Below are 19,187 nucleotides of genomic sequence, written 5' to 3'. Positions count from 1 at the left end.
GTTTGTGTAAAGTCTTTTAAATGTACCTTTAATCTTTGGTGCTTTTTTGCCTTTTCCTGGAGCTTCATGTGTTTGAAGATGCTTTAAAACATGATTGAGACTTGTATTTCCTTTGGTTTAAGTGTGTAGATAAATGCATCTATGTACATGCATAAACTGTGACCATAATTTTTTGTACCTTCATTAAACTTGTTTTTGTTGAAAGATGTTTTTCTTGGACACCACCATTTAATACCATGTGTTCAGTATATACGCTTTGCAGAATTGGAAAATGGAATTCTAATGTAGGTGAACATTAGCATCACCTAACATGTATCAGAAATGCTAAATTGACTTGAAGTAGCAAGTGGGTGGTAACGTTTTTGTTTTAAGTAATGATTTTTACTTCAAAAGTCATTGCATTTTCTTTAAACTCCTCTGATACCTGTTGGTATTCTCAGATAGTTGCAGTATTAAGCAACGTTAATTAGGAACAAAAAGATGCTTGTAACATGGGGGATAATTCCACATGCTTTTTAAGGATTCTTTAGTATGTTGAGTGTTATCCTATGCTAAGCCTGCAATTTCTAGGGCTGAAAAAGGTTCCAAATCTAGAATTGAAAGTTGTTGTTTTCCCCAGGCATTAAACATTGTATACTATAATTGGAAGTACTTCTTTGATTCAATAAATACTGAAGTACATGTGTAATGTTAGCATGCAAATACCTTAAAGCTGCCTGAAATTATACATGAGCTTTGGAGCTTTGTTGGATCAAAGTTTCTGCATTTCATTGCTGATAGTCGTGTTCTGATAACATCCCTTCGGGTGGCTCTAACTTGGATTTAGACTTTCCTTTTAAGACTGTCTACTCTAACCCGATCGCAGTTCACTGGAAAGGTCATGTAAGTTCTCATTTTCCAAGAGTTGCCACTTGGTAGGCACCTTTCACAAAAGAAATTGAAATACTGAAAGTAGGTTGAAAATGGTCGTATCTGTGGGGAAAGGTCACTGGTACTTTGGTTATTTAGCCATATTCATTAAAACTATATAAATTGTATAGTTTGGATAATTTATAACATTAAACTTTGTGATTTTAATATCACACTGAAGGTTCAGCTGTACTCATTTCTTTTATTGTTTAACACCAGTGGTATGGACAAAAGACTCAAAGGGGGTGGTAGTGTTACTATTTTCTTAATTTATTTGGTACTGTATAACACCTTTCTGGTTAAATGCAGTGTATGCATTTTGGGACTCTGTTAATTTGTAAAAGCTGTTACAGGTTCAGCAAGAAAGGAAATTTGTGCTTCCTTGTTGAATGTTAAATTATTTTACTTTGCATTTTATATAAGAGTACAAATTAAAACTGAGCCATCAAACTGCAATAAATCAACAGTAGTGTTTCATTTTAAAAACTTTTTTGTACTGTACATAGATTTGTTCAATAAAACATTGTCTTTGTTGTTGATAGAAATCGATCTTGTCTTTTGGGGAATCGCTCTGAAAAAGCTGCTGTGATGTTTATAGTTGCCATGCTGTGTTTGGTATGTGATTGCAGCACAGACCTGTGTAAAAGCTGCCACGTCTTGGTGTTCCAGGTGTGTGGAAACGTGGATTTGAATAGACAAAATCTGTTCAAGTATATCCAAGAATACCCAGGATTACCGGGGACATAAAACAACTCCTGTCTCTTCCCCACCCCAGCCCTTCCTTTTAGCTACTTAAACTACCCGCTCTGGTACATTTGGGACCTCTTGGCTAAGTCAGTCCTCAAAAAGTCATAGTATTATTACAAATTCTTTACAAATAGATAACTGCTGAAGAGAGCAGCATTGCCTGTGTGTGAGGGAAAGGAATTAGCTTTTTTGGCCATCAGTCCAAGGCATTTGAAGAACACACCTACTGTGGAAAAGTCAGCATTTGAACCTGAGACAGCCAGCGATCCCCTCCTCGCGTCTGCCTGGCTCTAACCATCTTCAAAACCCTGGCAACCTAAGGATCATTTCTTTAACTAGTCAGCCGTGTGCACTGTGAACCAGACTTTGTAATTAGTGCATATACTGGTGTAATTTACAAACATGGTGTATTCCCATAAAGCAAATCAATCCAAACACTGGGGGGAAAGGGGAATCTGCTCAGTGATGAGCTCAGCTCTTGGGGCAGGACAGGTCTGTGAAGTTCCTGACCCGGTAATGGAGGCCTCGTGTAATTTTTTTTAAATAAGCATACAGGGAACAGTATGAGGCTGGGAGGGCAGAGATGGAGTTGATAGTGGTTGGAAGGACTGTATTAAAGCTTACAAGGGAAAGTTGTATATAATATTTGAAGAAACCTACAGACCCACGTTCTTTTTAATGGCTCGTATGGTGTTTACCCCTGAGGGACAATGACTTGAAAGACATGGCGGATGTTAACCTCTCTGAAGCTATTGTGTAGGGCTCCAAAGCCAAACCTGGCACCACAAATGGGTCTGGGTGCAGCAGTTGTAAGAGACCTCTGCTTCTACTTGTTTGTCTTTCTTCAGCATAAAATTGTGGAAGTCCTCTGGCGGCCCTGCGTTACGGGTACGAAGTGCTGGGCTAAACCTGTGAGGAAGATTGGTTGGCATTAATGGAGCGCGCTGAGCCTCAGTTGTTGCGCTGTGTGAGCGTAGGTTTGTCTCTGGTCCTGCAGCCAAGAGAGAGAGTAACCTCTAGTGCGATGCACTTGTTTGCATTGCTGGGTTTAGTCCCCCTGATTGATTGCTGTAGTCCGGAGATAAAGACAGTGTAATTGCTTTTTTCTTTTGCTTCACAAAGTCATCTGAAAATGATGGATTATTTAGATTTATTATTCACAGTCCTGTAAATTTCCAGTGTTCTTTGAGCACAGATTTTTACTGTCTTCTGCAAAATTCCGAATGGTGATTATTTTTTTTTCCCCTGTAACTTTTGACTTAAAACTTACCTTTATTTTCTATTTTCTATAATGTTGGCACAGTCCTTGCCTGAGAAAGTTCCAAAGGTTGAACATAAGGGTGAGGGTTCTCAAATCTCTGGTCCTATGGCATTTGCAAGCAAAATATTTATCAAAATGGCAAGTTATACATAAGCCATTTGTTAAATTCATTGCAAAATATAGTAACGTACCAAGTGTAAACTTTTATGCTCTGGTTATTGTTTTAATTCCTTTGACACGCTAACATTTCAGGCAGAAGTAACGGTTTCTTGGTAGAACTGTACCCAAAGCTGGTAGCCAAATGCAGCATTGTAAGTCTTCCCATCAGTGGCCCGCTTCATATCAGATTAACGTGGCTGGTAAACAGCACAGGAAAAGTTTGGTGTCCAGCGTTAAACATCTGGGTAGTGAGGACTAAATAGCGAGCCTTGGGCCCAGGGGGAGGTTGGGGTGCCTGGATGAATGAAGCACCTAACAATTAAAGCAGCTGGGTTGCCCAAAGAGGTCCTCAAGTGTGCTTGAAAGTCTATATAAAGTTTAAGACAAATGCTGGCTTTGAGGTTGTTTAGTATATAGATAACTTTAACCACTTGAATTTTGTATGTTGAAAGTTGGGAAGGTCATATTGGGAACCATTTTTTTCTGATCCTTATGTAAGAAAAATATGAATGATGGCAGGTAGGAGGTGTGGAAATTATTAATTCATGATTATGAAATGAAATTCGGTGGGAGATACAGTTAAACTGCATAGGCTTCATATGGTAACTAGCTACTGTTCTCCATTTTTACATATTTTTTCAGGCCATACGTGTCACCTTTGTGTCTTGGCATAATCAACACTAAATAAGCTAACTTGCTAGAAAATTTAGTGTAGCATAGCAGTGGGAGAAAGAGTTAATGCAATGGCCAGCATCATTTAAGTATGTATGTACATATCCTTAAGTTATTATAGTTTATGACTCTGCCCACCTATAAAACAGCTACTTCTACAGATGACTGTAAAATTTATATCTCTTTGCTTTTGTCGTAGTCAATAATTTCTCATGTATTTTCCTTAGCTTTCAAAGGAAGGGGGAAAAAAAAGTCCTTAACTAGTGTCAGAGCAGTGCCTATGACACGTAGAGCAGTATCTAGCACTGCCCGAAGCTGTATTCCTATGGATCAGTATCATTAAATCCAGTATTTTCTGTCTCAGTGCCCGACTTCTGCACTGTGCTCATAAAAATGAGAGGACGGTTGACTTTTTAGGGATATAATTTGCAGTAAATAAAATTCTGAATAGGGCCGGGGGGACAGGAATGGGAGGAGAGGTTCAATTGTAGTGACTCCTTGAATTATGACTGCAGTTTAATGTTACAAGAGTTCTAGTCACCTATTGTTTATATAGGCTAATAATTTTCCTGTTTCTTCCCCTTTAGGAATGCCAATTTGCATTCCTTGTCGATGATCAAAGTGAATTTTGAAAGTTTGAATAAAAACTCTATAGGGAATTCTGAGCTATGGGAAACAATAAAATCTATTACTGAGATTTTCCCTTTTCCCCCTTCCCCCACCTCCAAAGGGGAAGCACTTACAAAGTATAAATCCCCTAGAAGTGGTGGCCTTCATTTAAAATAAGAAAGGACAAAAAAGAAAAAAAAAAATCAGCTCTGAATATTTAAAGAGGCTTTCCAGTTTCTGTGATGACAATGCACTTTTATTCTCTCTGGATTAATGGGAATATGATCATTCTATAGCAACCTGCCAAAAAATTGTTATTCACTCAAAACACAGTGAACGTGTAAAAACAATTAATTTTAGAAACGGCATCTTGATTTTTCTTTTCCTGAATTCTAAAATTCTATGTCTAAATAGGTTTATTTAAAGGTAAGCAAAATGAAGTGAAAGGTCATGTATATTTCTCAGATTCATTTTCTAATTTTAAGCTTTCAGGATTCATTTTACGAAATTCAAGATCAGCAAAATTACCTTGGTGGCATGTAGATTGTCCCATATTTCAAGAACCAGTTTTGCTTTGTAAACTCTAATACGGATATGCAGAATTCTGCACTGCATATTGTGGTGGGAGGTCTTTCTTTTATACAAAGAGCACGCAAGTAACTGATCTTACAGAATGCGTAATAGCTCTATGGCAAGGACACGTATATTATACATGAGGCTGATCTTGTCAGTAGAAGCTGCTACAGGCTGCTCTAACTGCGGAAAGAATATTAAATCAATGTACACGTGAGGGGAAATTTGGCACAGCAGACAGTAAGCCTTATTGTGTTGAGCCTTTCCAGCTACTATAGGACTGAATTTTTATCTGGAAGTTAGACTTAAAATCCATCAACAAAACTGGTTCAGCTGTTTCTGGATTACTTTGCGTTCATTGGTATAGAGAGAACAGCTATTACTCTAGATGTGAATGTGTGTTGGTGTTCCTTCTGATGAACCAGAAACATCTGCATGGACAGGGTGTTTTTTTTCCTCAAAGAGGAAATCTAAACCAATCATCTAAAACAAATACATGTGTGACATGGCGGATAGTTGTGTGTTCTGTGTTCATGTACATACTCTTCGTTTATGAGATCTTGAGGGCAGGCATTCATTACTACAGGTCTGAGCAGAGTCTACCATAAAGAAGTGTTCAGTTTTGTCATCTCTTGGCGCAAAAGCATCACCAGTAATTTTAACTCCTGTCTTCATGCAATATTCTGTGGATCCCTTCAGAATCTAAGTTTTCCTGTTTTGGAAATCGCAGGCAGCTTTAGGACCTGATGGAGCGGGTCCAGAGGAGGGCCACAAGGATGATCAGTGGTTTGGAGCACCTCTGCTATGAGGACAGGCTGAGGGAGCTGGGGTTGTTCAGCCTGAAGAAGAGGAGGCTCTGGGGAGACCTCATGGCAGCCTTCCTATACTCCCTAAGGGGGCCTACAGGAGAGCTGGGGAGAGCCTGTTTACAAAGGCCTGCAGTGACAGGACGAGGGGCAATGGCTTTAAGATAGAGGGCAGCAGATTTAGATTGGAGATTAGGAGAAAGCTCTTTACTGTGAGGGTGGTGGAACACTGGAACAGGTTGTTGAGGCCCCTTCCCTGGAGATATTCAAGGAGAGGCTCGATGAGGCCCTGGGCAACCTGGTCTAGTTGGGGGTGTCCCTGCTGACTGCGGTGAGGTTGGACTAGATGACCTTTGGAGGTCCCTTCCAGCCTGGACAATTCTATGATTCTATGACCTTGTGCTGCTGCTATTAAAGCATGACTTTGATGAGAGTGCCTGCTTTTTCTGCCACAGTGAGGTCAAGAGCTCATTGCACCTGTATTTTTCTCAGCACCAGCCCGCATGGAGCTTATGGTCCTTAGCCCAACTGAAACTTCTGCTGTTGTCTTTTTTCCTTTTTTGTTCACCTTTCTTCCTTTTTTTCTCTCCCTAAACCACAAAGTGATCATCGTTGGTTTTTCTGCCCTTGACTGAGAAAACGCTGCCACGTGGAGGAGCAGCACAAGGTTCAAGACATGCATTTAATAGAAATGCAGCTTTGGCTTGTAAGAAGGAACTTTCCCACTCTTGTGGATGGACACGTGCAACTTGCTTGGCAGCTCCCTCGCTTGCAAATGGAAGGTAGCATGCTGCCTGCACCTCAGATACCCACAGATCCGACTGTCCAGCTGAGGTGACCACCGTAGACCTTACCGCAGCTTGAGGCCCGTCAGTAGACTTCCAAAGGCTCTTAGCACCGAGCGCGTCTGCCTGACCTCAGCAGGAGCCCTCAGCCCTTCACCATGACCCCAGGGTGGCCGCTGTGAGGGGCCTATCCCTGCAGGCAGACTGTGCTCCTGGGGGGTGGCTGGGGAATGCTGTGTCTGGATCTCCTCGGCGCTTCGTCAACCGTGAGCGCCCCTCGTTAAACAGTTGGGGGAGATTCGGGGGTGGGGTTGGTTTCTGCTCTCCTCTGCTGCTGAGGCGGGGGAGGGAGCGGGGGTGGCCTACACAGCCCCTACACCTTGTGTCAACCCTGCACTGAGGGGACGGGGGAGGAGAATTAATGGGCCAAACTCCCCATCTGATGGAAGAGAAGGGTGATAATTATAAACTTATCATACATGGAATATATACATTTGGTACAAATATATATATACAAATATATACATTTGGATCTGATCAATGCTTATAAATACTTAAAGTGAGGGAGTCAGGAGGACGGGGCTGGTCTTTTCTCAATGGTGCCCAGTGACAGGACAAGAGGAAATGGGCACAAACTTGAGTATAAGAAGTTCCACCTAAACATGAGGAGGAACTTCTTTACTGTGAGGGTGGCAGAGCACTGGAAGAGGCTGCCCAGAGAGGTGGTGGAGCCGCCTTCTCCGGAGACATTCAAAAACCGCCTGGACAAGATCCTGTGCAACCTGCTCTAGGTAGACCCGCTCCAGTCGGGGGGGTTGGACTTGATGATCTCCAGAGGTCCCTTCCAACCTCCTATGATTCAAGTTCACTCTCTGGTGGGTTTCCCCCACCATGGACCGGGCTGCAGCCGTCGGGTCCTCCCCCGCCTGGCTCTTGCTCTCCACGGAGGGCGGCGGGACAGCCGCCCGGGGCCGGGGCCCGGGCCCGCAACCCGGGGCCGCTCTCCCTCTCGCTGTCGGGCAGATACCGGCGGCCCGGCCTCGCCGCTCCTGCCGGCTCCGGGTCGGAACCTCAGTGCCGGCCGCTGTTTCCACCCGGTGCCTGTGGGCGGTGGCGGGCGTTTGGAGAGCCGCACGGGAAGTTGCCGTTGCTAGGGGCTGCGCTGGGGGAAGCCGCAGCGTCTCCCGCTCCGGTCCCGCCGGGCCGGGCCGGGCGATGGCGTCGGTGGCGTCGGTGGGGCTGAACGAGCGGGAGCAGGCCGGGTGCCGCCAGCTGCTGGAGCTTCTGGAGACCGAGGAGTTGATGGCGCTGACCGACACCGTCACCAACCGCCTGGTGCATCCGGAGAACCGCCAAGGTGCGCGGAGACTGCGGCCGCCTTCCGGGCCCTGCGGCGGGGGTGCTGCAGCCGGCCTCCCCTTCCCCGGCCGGTGGTAGGGGTGGGCCCGTGCAGTCGGGCCGGCTGTGGAGGCGAGGCCGGGGGCTACGGGCGTGTCCCTGCTCCGCCGCCCCCGGTTTGAGGCCGGGCCGGGCCGGGCCGGTGTGCTGGAGCTGGTCGGGGGTGTTGTCAGTGCCCTGCCCGGTTCAGGGCTGGGCTCGACATGTGCGGGTGTAGCGGTTGGGAGCCTTAGAATCACAGAACGGTTAGAGTTGGAAGGGACCTTAACGATCATGGAGTTCCAACGCCCCCTGACCTGGGCAGGGGCACCTCCCGCTAGAGCAGGTTGCTCAAGGCCCCATCCAGCCTTCTGCTCCCGTGGGCCCATGTACGCCCGGTCTGGCTGCCGGGGGCTTGCGGTTTGCTGTGGCCAAGAAACTTGCAGCTGCTCGTTGCTTGTGGCAGGTTTTCAGATCTCAAGCACTTCCTTTTCTCATGTAGACCACCCCCTCCACCTCTCCCAGCCTGATGAGCTTCATGCACTGCTGTGCCCCTGCTGTGCCCTGGTAGGGTTTGGAAAAGTGTTTAGAACTCAAGTGGCTCTTGCTGTTTGTGTTAATGACATTTGCTTTCAGGTTTTAAAAGGGAAAAACACAAATCAAATGTTCAACTTATTTCTTAGAGTGGAGCTGTTCCAGGTGTGACCATCTTCTATCACTTTTAGATGTTGAGCTTTGTTTCGTACAACTTAATTTTGTATGTGAGTTAACCGAGGCCACTCAGCATATTGCCCTGAAATATACACATCCAAAAACCTTGAATGTGTTCATTTGTTATAACTCTGACCTGTAAGATTTGCCAAACACATTCTTTAAAAAGGCCTTATGCCTGTAGTTTTTCTTCTTGCTTTTTTTATTTACTTTTTGCATTTGTTGTCAGTTAGATTAAAAGATATTAAAGGTCCCTTCCAACCTAGATGATCCTATGCTTCTAGGTTGTTTGGTTTTTTTACTTCAGCTATTATCTCTTTATGTTTAAACTTAACAGTTTTTACAGGTAACACGTTAAGTACCCAGCCTCAGTTCAGGTGAGAACTGGCTACAACTACTTTAAAAATGTATTTCAGTTTTCCTGTTTCCTAATTTTGCCACAGAGCCTTGTAGCCGAGTTTTTTTGAATGTTACATTTCAATGTACTGTCACTGTGCTACGATGCGTGGTGTTTTCTTATAGAAAATTAGCGTGCAAATAAAACGGAATTAATTCCATTTCCATCAGTCTTCAGAAACCTAGGTGAAACCTCACTTTCACAACGTACTGTGTATTGTCTGAAAAACCACAAATTTCTGGTAGTAGAATTCTTGTTCAGCATATGAGGAATCGGAAATTACCTCAATTATCTTTCTGTCTGCATTTCTGTCAATTTTCTCTTCACAGGAAATGTTTGAAAACTTGCATGTTCTTCAAAATAGCAACGTGTTCTCTGACTCATTCAGAGCTCACCTGAACTACCCATTTGATGCAGAAATTAAGATTCGTGTTCCATATTCAGAAGAACCATAAGAGATTTGTCTGGTTCTTTCTCTGTGTAATCTTGTTTCCAAGAAGACAGGCGGATGGCTTATTTTGAAATAACCCAGAGCTTTTCAAATGGAGAATGAAACCAAGCTCAGCTTTTGCTAAGTGAAGGTGCTGTATGGTGTCTTGAAGCAGGAAGCCCTAAATTATTTCATGTTCAATGGACTTATTTTGAAGTTAAGACTAGCTGCATCTTGGGAAGTATAGGTGAAATGCATTCCATGCAAGAATGTTTATACTTTGTGAAGCACTTGAAGTTTCTAAACAGCTTGAAAATACTTGAAGAATATTAGTGATTTCATTTGGAAGAAAAAGTTGCATCCCTTTCATCGAGTTCAAATAACACGTAATAAGTTCTAAGCAGTCATCGATACTGGAAGTATTGCAAGGTAGCAAGGTCTTCAATAAAAACGGCACCATTTTTAAAACGTGTTCCTAAATCTTTGGGTATCTTCTGTGTCTTATATGATTAGGTCAGATTTCAGTTTGCATTTCATTTAGGCTTGTACTGTGTTTGGAGGACTTTAAGAAATGGTGTATGTTTGGAGTTTAATTGTGAAAGAAGCAACTGCTAATTTAAATTTCTTTACTTGCAGAGGCCATTCATGCCATTTTGGTTTACAGCCAAAGCGTAGAAGAACTTTTGAGACGCAGAAAAGTCTATCGAGAAATAATTTTTAAGTATTTGGCAGCACAAGGAATTCCAGTGCCTCCTTCTTCTGAGAAACAACTACTTATTGATCGTGTAAAGCAGTATTGGAGTGAGCAGCTTGGAACCGTAGAGTCAGAGGGAAGAAAACCACACGCAGAGGTGAGTGCTGCTTTCTGAAAGACCTGAGAATGCTTAGCATTGCTTTTGCAGGATAACCAGTGTAAATGTTTGAATGTGCATCCAAAATGTGTCTCTTTACCTGTATTTAGGAAGGTACTGATTCTCTTTAACTCTTGTTTGGTTTTAGTTGGGTGTTTTGGTTTGGTTTTTTGGGCTTTTTTTAATGATATCACTTAAAGGTGTGCCAGCATATCACTTGCAGAGCACAGTCTTCTCCTCTGTCTTGCAAAGTATATTAGTGCATTTGAGCTCTGTGTGGGATCTTTACCATGCTTTTAATTTTTAAGTTGTATTGTAAGCTAAAATAGAGGGTATTCACAAAAAATTCTGTGGATTCGAGGACAACTAAAACCAGCGTTAATGGTACAGAAACCCTGCAGAGCCCCTTGTCATTTTTTAATGTGGTGGATCTTCTTAAACTTTTGGTATAGATCCAGGATTTCTGGTCATCCTCCAGCCACACCAGGCACTAGCGATACCGTTGGTAGAGATGCTGTTGATAGTAGATCATCGGGCAAAAAATGTCTGTCAGACTGTGGTCTAAAATGTTGTGGGTGAGGGAGAGCATGGAGAGAAAACTGCCTTTTTGTGTGGCCTTGATCTGCTTGTAGTCAGTGCAGACTACAGTGCAGTCAAAGGAGCACTGTCTCTAAACTGGTTTTCTTGTTACTTCTTGCCGTTAGAGCACAGAATGGATTTTAGCAAATTTTTGTATTGCTGAAATGTAAAGTTTGTAGCAGCGCCAGGTCAGCGTCATTTTTCCCCTTGATATTATTAGTAGTAACACTTAATGCAACTAAATGTGTTTTGGCAAATACAGGCTATTTTGAAGTTTTGACATTTAGCAAATCCTCGTGGTGTAATGAGCTTTCAGTGGTTTATTTGTCTAGGATCTTTATCATGTAGCTCTAAATAGCCACCTTGCTCATTCAAGTGTTGTACTTCTGAGACCTAATGGGCAACAGCCCCACCAGCTGGACTGTCGGAGCTCTGTAGCTGTTGATAATCTACTGGGTTGAACTTTCTGTCAGGGATTAATTGATGAGAATTATGATTTAGCTGAGACTGTTTCAAAACAGATTTTTGTGTGCATACTTTGGAAAAAAAAAAAAGTTACCCTTGCAAGATCACTTCCCAAGTGTTACCCCATAGCAAAGTTTTATGACTGAAGATAAGTAAATTCAATTCTCCAACATACTTAAAACACATTCACAAAGGATGAGAAATTAATCTGGTTTGTTTATCACATGCATCTTTCTTTGCCTTTGTTTTCTTCTATTTCTTGTGGCCCTCACTGTTTTGAAGAAATAGTTAACATGGACCTACATAACAGAATTATAAATTAATTACAGTTTATTGTGAAACAAACACAGCATATCTATATAGGAGTTTCCAAACTTGTAGTACTTTATTACTTGATAATTAGTAAGTATTCAATTAAGTATGTTTTAAGTAGACTTTAATGTTAGCAAAATTGACACTTGCTGTACTTTTAGAAGTCTTGCTTTGAAGTTGCAAATACTGAGAAGCCCTACAAAATAACTGTACATTTAGTTCTTCTTCAAAGAACGCATCACCTTGCAGTTGGAGGTCATGTATCTTTCCAGTGTAAAGTTTGGATGATTATTCGTAAGTAAAAAAAATTTACCTATTCTAAGAGAAAGGAGAGGATAAACAAGCTACGTACATTCAAATAGGCTCACAGCACTGTTACTTCAGCAACAAACTGTTGCTTTTACAGTGATGCTTCCTTTAGAAAGAAGTGTCCTCTAAACCAAATGTGGTTTTATAATCAACTGAAAAATCTGTCTTTAATTGCTAAGCAACTTGTTTCCTCAATGTTTGTGCTTAAATTTTGCTATCTTTTTACACAGTTGTAGACGTACCAAGAATTCAACTGCAAGGAATAGATTTTATTTTTTTCTTAGCTTGACCCATAATAGTGCTTAAAAATATCTCACTGCTTTTACTGCTTACTTTGTTGCAGCACCTGTTTAGTGATAACAACACATGGAGTGGTCTGTCACCGTCTTCTGATACGCTTTTAATAATGTGACCCTTGGCTCCTCACTGATACTTGCTTTTTCTACTTATGGTGAATTTGGCTTCAATACTTTATACCCACCACTCTGTTGTCAGTCTCAGCAATCCATCATTAAACATAAGCATTTTTTACAATATTTTTTATACCTCTACATTTTAGATGTATATTAGGAGTGTGTTTTTGTCATTTTCTGTAAAATAAGTTAAAAAAAAAGGCACAAGTGCCGCCTTCATAACCTATGAGGAACTAGTGGAAGATGTGTTTTGAGCAGTTTCTAAGGCTTCTAGACAAGACAGGAATCTTTGACTGAGCCTTCTCAAATTATTCTTTGAAAGTTTGGCTGTCTGTTAGCAGCGTTGACTTTGTCTCACCACTTAAAAATACTTTCTTAGCAGATTCAGTATTGAGCAAAGGATTTTATGACAGTCTGATGGAAGGATTTTATGACAGCCTTAAAGGAGTTGCCTTTATTCCCAGAATAATCCCGTGCTGCTATGTGAAAGTCCCTGCAGTCCTCCTGTCCTGGTGTCATATTGTCTCAGTCTGTTTAAAGTGATCAGTTTTACAATTAGAAAAGTAACTGAGATTCCTCAAGACTTTTGTATATTTTGGAGGAGCAAAGATAACATAACTTATGGGGGTTTTTTTGATTGGGCTATTTTCCTATTAGAAATATGGTGAAGACTACAAACATCACTCAAGAAAATGCCCAAACATCTTTTGGATTATTTTTGGCAGTCTTACTGCCAAACAGGGCTCAATTCAGGCACGTGATCTGGAATTAATTCTGGAACACATTAATTCTTTGAGTTGCAGTTCTTCTTGGATTAGTTGTGCATTTTGCTAGCGTATTCTACTGATATACCCTCATAAACCAGAAATATTCTGTCAGCTTCAGGTATTAGGATGTGCATATTCAAAAGGTGGCTTCCCAATAAGTCCTACTTGTTCTTATCAGCTATACGAAGATGCAAAGACTGCCACAATTCACCAAATTAAAAGGTACCAAAGAGACTGAAGGCAACGTGAAAGGAAACAGGAAGAACATGTCAACATAATTGCTTATTTACAAGCGCTTTTCAGTAAATTGATATGCCTTAATATTGGAATACCTTCTCAGGTTGAGTCTTTATGTGATGTAATGTAAACGGCAGTGAAAAGTTACTAACCCAGATACTTTTTACTCAGCAAAATGTTGTCTCTCAGTGTGAGAATCGTGGTCTCGTGGAAGTTGTTAAAAAATCATTCCCTGCTCTTTTTTAGTAGAACCAGGATTTTCTTCTTTGTTTATAAATTGTAGACCCAGACAAAACTGAAGGACTATTCCAACTCTAAGTCAAAGAACCTACTCTGATTCTCTAGGTAAAATAATCATGATCTTAAAAACAAATGAGATTTTACTTTGATGTTTTTCTTCAGGCATTCTGTCTCACTTGAAGAAGACTTAGAATGTTTAAAATAAGTATTTACGTGATTATATGTTCTTCTAGGTGGTAATCTTGCATGTTAAGGCTAAATAGTTCTAAGAAAAAAATGTGCTTGTGCTTGATTGCAGAGTCGTGGAGGGGGTCAAAAGTCGTCACAAGATGCCATTCGTGATCTAGGAGAAGAATTCTGTCAATGGTTCTTTGAACTCCTGAATTCACAACATCCCTTGGGAGTAAAATCTGAAGAGAGTTGGGGACCACAGCATTTTTGGGAGGATGCTAAAATGAAGTTCTCTTACAACACATTAGAAAAAAACATGGAAGAATACGTCGGTGCAGAAATGGTGAGCCTTCGTCTGCTCTCGTTGGTTAAAGAAGAGTATCTTCTGTTCAATCCTAATTTGCATTCTAGTGGACTGAAATGTACCATGTCTCGACACGGGTTAGTACTGGTAGGAGTAGCTGGCACAGTGCATAGAGACAACGCTTGTTTGGGCATCTTTGAACAAATTTTTGGACTCATTAGCTGTCCTCTTAGAGAGAATACATGGAAAATAAAAGTCGTGAATCTTAAAATTGTTGGACAGAACGCTCTGGAGCCTGGGATGCAAGTTGAAAAACCCTCCCTAAGATATGAGTCAAACCAGCTGCAAGAGTTGTATGATGGGAAAGAACTGACTGTGTTTGAACCTCAGAAATTCTGAGCAATTCTTTCACAACTGAGTGAGGGGGAGAACATACACCCTTGTAGTGCACAGCTGAATACTGAAATGGCTGCAGCCACGTGATGTTGTCTCTTTTTTGAGTCAAATTTGCTGGATGATGAACTGAGATACAGAGTCTGAAATATTAATAAAGGTGATGCTTTTAGGCACTTTTCCAAGAGCTAACAACTATTTCAGAGTATTACTTCACATTTTGTACTGTAGTTAGAAATGGAGTTAGTTTAGTTGTTGGTTACAAAACATGGTTACATTTAAATATAGGTTGGCAGTATAAATAAGCTAGATGACTTGAGGTTCACAAACTTCAGGTTACTTCTCTTCAGGACATCAGTTCAAACTCTTCTCTGAATTGTAACAGGAAGTTATTGCTTCTGGCTTTTTGAAACTGGGATGGGTGAATGTGTAAATGCACATCTAACTCATAAGAAAACTGTCTGCCACTTCAGGAGTTTTTGGAGAGAAGAGACAAAATAATGTGAATAGAGACTGCTGCCATTTATATTCTGAATTATATTTTGCTACTGAACAATAGAAGTAGTTTAATGGGCCAATGCAGGGAACTTGACATGGTGTAAGTCTTTTTCTCTCTGGGTTAATAGCTTCCTTTCTTTTTACGGGTACCTTATGGTTCCAACTTTGTAATGAATACAAGCTTTCTGTTGTCCTGTGTCCCAAAGCAGACAAATTTGAGATGGTTGCCCAGGCATCCATTTCTAGCACTGACCCTTGGATCACGTAGTTGATTTAATGACTTGCAGCAGCGCTGTATGAGCCAAATGCTTTGATAATTATTTTGTATATACTTATGGCAGAGTTTTTAATATAAAAGTTGTGATTTTTGTATGTTTTCTCGAAAAGAATTTTGTCTATGCTGAGCTGCTTTATTACATTGACTACAAGTCAGTTTGTTAACTCTGGGCAGTTAAAATGACAAATTATATAAATAAATAATCCAGTTACTACTTAACTGAAATTATTGCCATTGTAGAACTTTATTTTTTCTTTTTTTTTTTAATTTATAAGTTATTAGAGGTGAAAAGAGATGAAAAGTTCTTTTTCCACAGCTTGTTTGCATTGCTTGTGAGTTTTGTTTTCATTTTATAGCTTCACCAATACAAGTTGTCAAAATGGAAACACTCCCCATGGCATGGGAACAGTTCTTCTGGTTTTGATGTGCTTGTCAAAGATGACAAATCGTGGAATTATTGCTGGGTGAGGGGAAACAAGAAGATTAGGGTATGCACAGAACTGATTTTTATGAACAGTCTGAATCTTGAGTTCACTTTAAGAATGTCTAAAATTATGTCTTTTCTAATGAAAAAGTCAAACGCTGTGTTGGAATGAGCTTTTCCAACGAACAGTTAAGTTGTGGCTTCTTCAGCTACTGATGTATACTAAATAAAAATCAACCTGAACTTAAAGTTCAGGAGAAGCAGTTTCCTCATGTGTGTTGGGAATTGCATTCCTCCTCACGTGAGGACAAAAGCCTACCTAAAGGTTTAACAGGTACCTTTTCAACATTCAATATGACAGTGTGTAATTGAACTACATATTTTGTGGTTTGCAGAACTGTGCTTTTTAAGTGGAGCATAGCTATTACTGTAGTATGTTACATCTAAACATGAGTAATGGTGTAGTTTTCATTGCTGCTTTAAGCTGTTGTGGTGCAGGTGTTCCCCTTCCTCCATTGGGGTACCTGTCCTTGCTTCTTTCTTGCATCAGCAGCGATGCTTGTTGCTAACTCTGAACAAGAGGGAGTGGGGACTGACCCCAGTGGAAACTAACTCATTGCCAGAAACCCTTCAGGCGATTAGCTCTGTAAGAAGGCTGGCCATACAAGTACTAGGGGCAGCTTGAGGGACCAACACGAGACTTTGCTTGTTTAGTGACAACCTGAAGTTCTGTGAGATTAAGCAAGTGATCAGCTTTTACATTCATATGTTTATGCTTGATAACCTCACAATACTGAATGTAAGGAGCCTTGTGGTATATCATCTTTTTACTAAGGTAGGTAGCTAATGAACTTTTCTTACTCCTTCAGTTCTCCTACACAAAGTATGCAAGAAAATGTTCAATTGTCACAGCCTTGTGACCTCTGTGTAAATCCGTTGTCTTCCAGGGTGAGTAGGTTCTGTATGATGGTGCAGTTGCTGCTCTTGCATTGTTGATCAGGCTGTAAAGAATTTGTATACATTAGTCTGTGCTCTTCAGCTGCTGAATGATAACTGATTTTTGCAGCAGCTAATTTTGGTGTTTGCTTGTGGGTTCCTTAAAATTGTAGTTACCAAGGCGCAGCTGGTATCAGCAATTGGTGGCTGCTGATGAGAAGGTGCTGCTGCAAAATGCAGGAAACATACAGTATTTGCTTTTTACAGTCTCAGCACCTGCATATTTGGTAGGCTCTGACAGTCAGCTAATGCTGACTAACTGTGGTTTTGCAGTTATTAACTGGTATGACTTTTTATCCCATGATACACCTTTTCCTTTTTCTGAGAGGCAGGCATTCCCTCTTTCAAAAGCATACTTAGCCCTCCTAAATGCCTTTTATTTCCACTTGGGAGAAAGGATTCCAGTTTTATAATGGTTCTTCCAGCTCTCTGTCTTGCAAGGAGGCAGAACTGGCTTTTGAAAGCTGCTGCCTGTTTGCAATCAGTTGTAGGGGAGGCAGAGAAGGTGGTGAGGCCTCTGCTCTTTGACATTTCACGTATGTAGAAGCATGCTTGTTTTGTGCCATGTGAGAGTCGTGAGGTTGTATTTGTAGTACTATTCCACAGGATGTCACAGGTATTTTTCCTGTGTTCTGATTATTGTTTGTAATATAGATCCTAACTGGGAGTTTAGAATTCAATTTTCAAATCATTATTACCTTCAGATTTTTTTAAGAGTAGAAAAGCAATAACTGCAGAGTAAATTTGAGAAGGTACTTTTAGTTTAACCCTGACTTTAAGGAAAAAGTTAGGACTTGTTTAAATGGAGTACAGCCAAAACACCTTACTATATTATATACAAAGTATATATTTATTATAATCACTTCCTCTAGATGCTGCTGTGCAGAGCTGAAGTAACTTCTAGTTGGTTTACCTTAGGAAACAATGGCATTTAGGAGATTCAGAAAAATTAAATGAAACTTCTTTAAAACTATTTTCATCAATTTTCCTTCATAGCACTGTTTACTGAAAATATTTGTCTTGAGCTTTGACTAACAATTTCTTATGTGTATTGCTACTACTTAAGCTGAAATGCTGTCTCTGGAAAGCAATTTGATAGTAAGCAAAACGGTGACTTGCAACAAGGTGTCTGGAACCTGCTGAACTGTGTAAATGTTAAAGGGTGGAAATCATAGCCCTGTGTTCTGATCAGCCACATCAGACGTATTTAATGTTTTTATCTCTGAAGTAGGAAGCTTGAATGTCTTAAAGCAATATATGAGCAGAACCTCTGTGATCATGCAAGCCAGGTACCTTACTGCAGGTTATGCTGTGTTGCTTTGGCTGTGCTTACTTGCCTTACGTGGAACAGGAAACTTAACTGCAAGGAGACCTTCCACAGAGGATTACACGAATTCTGACTTGTGGCTGCGGTCTAAATATCCAGCAGTGCTCAATCACATGTTATTTTATCGAGCTTGTAATAGTAGTGAAAAAAATGTTTTTTCTTTTGGATGCTTTTAAAATGTATTTAGGAACTTGTAAAAGCTGTTAAATATTCTTCACGTATGTCATGCTTGCTTAATAATCAGAGGAGGAAATCTTAAGGTTGATGACTTGACTTCATCAAAACACTTGATAGCTTGTATTTTTTTCCCCTCATAAATTGCCAAGGTAGATGAATGTTTCCTTTGCAGCATCTTTTTCTCAATGTTTCATAATGCATGTGCCGTTAAGCAAGATGTTAGTTTGACTCTCTTTCCTACATCCAGTTCCCTGAACTTAAAACCCCCAAAGCTTATTTCAGGTACTACTTCAGATCTCAGATTAGCTGTGATTTTATTTCACAGATTTGTTGTAATGTGCTCCGGTGGTGGCTGCAGAAGTAGCTCAGCTGTTAAACCACTGGATTGAGGAAAGCAATTTGTTTGCAATTGTGACGGTTTTCTCACCTGAAATGCTTCCAAGCAATAGTGTGTCTCCCGCTGGCTGCAGAGTACCAACAGCCCTCTTCACCTGTCTTAATAGACGTTAGACAGGTTAGAAATGGCACTTTCCCTGCCAAGCACTCTGTGAAAGTGCAGGCTCTTAGTTCTGTAGAGAGTCTGGGTGCCTTCAGAAGCATATAGATCTCCTGATCAGTACTTGTTATTTTGAAATGGGAAGCTAACAGTACATTGGAAACTAAATGCTGCTAAGGACACTTCTTCAAGCTGAGGGTCATACTGGCATTGCAGATCCGAATTAAGCCTGCTGTAGGAGGCAGGAGCAGGCAGATGCCTGCAGGAGAATCAGTTCCCTTGTTTGAGCAGGTGTGTGCTGGGTTTTTTTCAGAACAGGCTGTAGGAAACTGTCTTAATGTGGTACACCTCGTAGGTGTGGATTTTATGTGCTTTTCAAATAGTAATAATTTTACTTTATTTGTAAAATCTTTACTAACTTGTTTTTGCAGTTGTATTAATTTGCATAAGTCAAAAGCTTTTTGTGGCCTGTGGCTGAAAACTTGATTCGTTACCAGAAAGCCAACTTTATCCCC

The 19,187-nt window shown here is 40.9% G+C and overlaps 1 protein-coding gene across 1 annotated transcript; it reads left to right on the top strand.

The window, feature by feature from the left end:
• Positions 1 to 7,672: 7,672 nt before the first annotated feature.
• LOC106890997 (chromosome unknown open reading frame, human C3orf38) lies at positions 7,673 to 14,669 on the top strand. The gene is made up of 3 exons (XM_014947146.1): positions 7,673 to 7,878; positions 10,073 to 10,287; positions 13,908 to 14,669. The coding sequence occupies exons 1-3, from the start codon at positions 7,737 to 7,739 to the stop codon at positions 14,481 to 14,483; spliced, it is 933 nt and encodes a 310-aa protein (XP_014802632.1). The 5' UTR covers positions 7,673 to 7,736; the 3' UTR covers positions 14,484 to 14,669.
• The last annotated feature ends 4,518 nt before the right edge of the window (positions 14,670 to 19,187 follow it).

Source organism: Calidris pugnax, unplaced genomic scaffold, assembly GCF_001431845.1.
Source record: "Calidris pugnax isolate Ruff unplaced genomic scaffold, ASM143184v1 scaffold95, whole genome shotgun sequence".
In the NCBI taxonomy this organism is placed as follows: domain Eukaryota; kingdom Metazoa; phylum Chordata; class Aves; order Charadriiformes; family Scolopacidae; genus Calidris; species Calidris pugnax.
The sequence above is the reverse complement of the archived record's forward strand: the minus strand, read 5'-3'. Positions and strand labels throughout refer to the sequence as shown.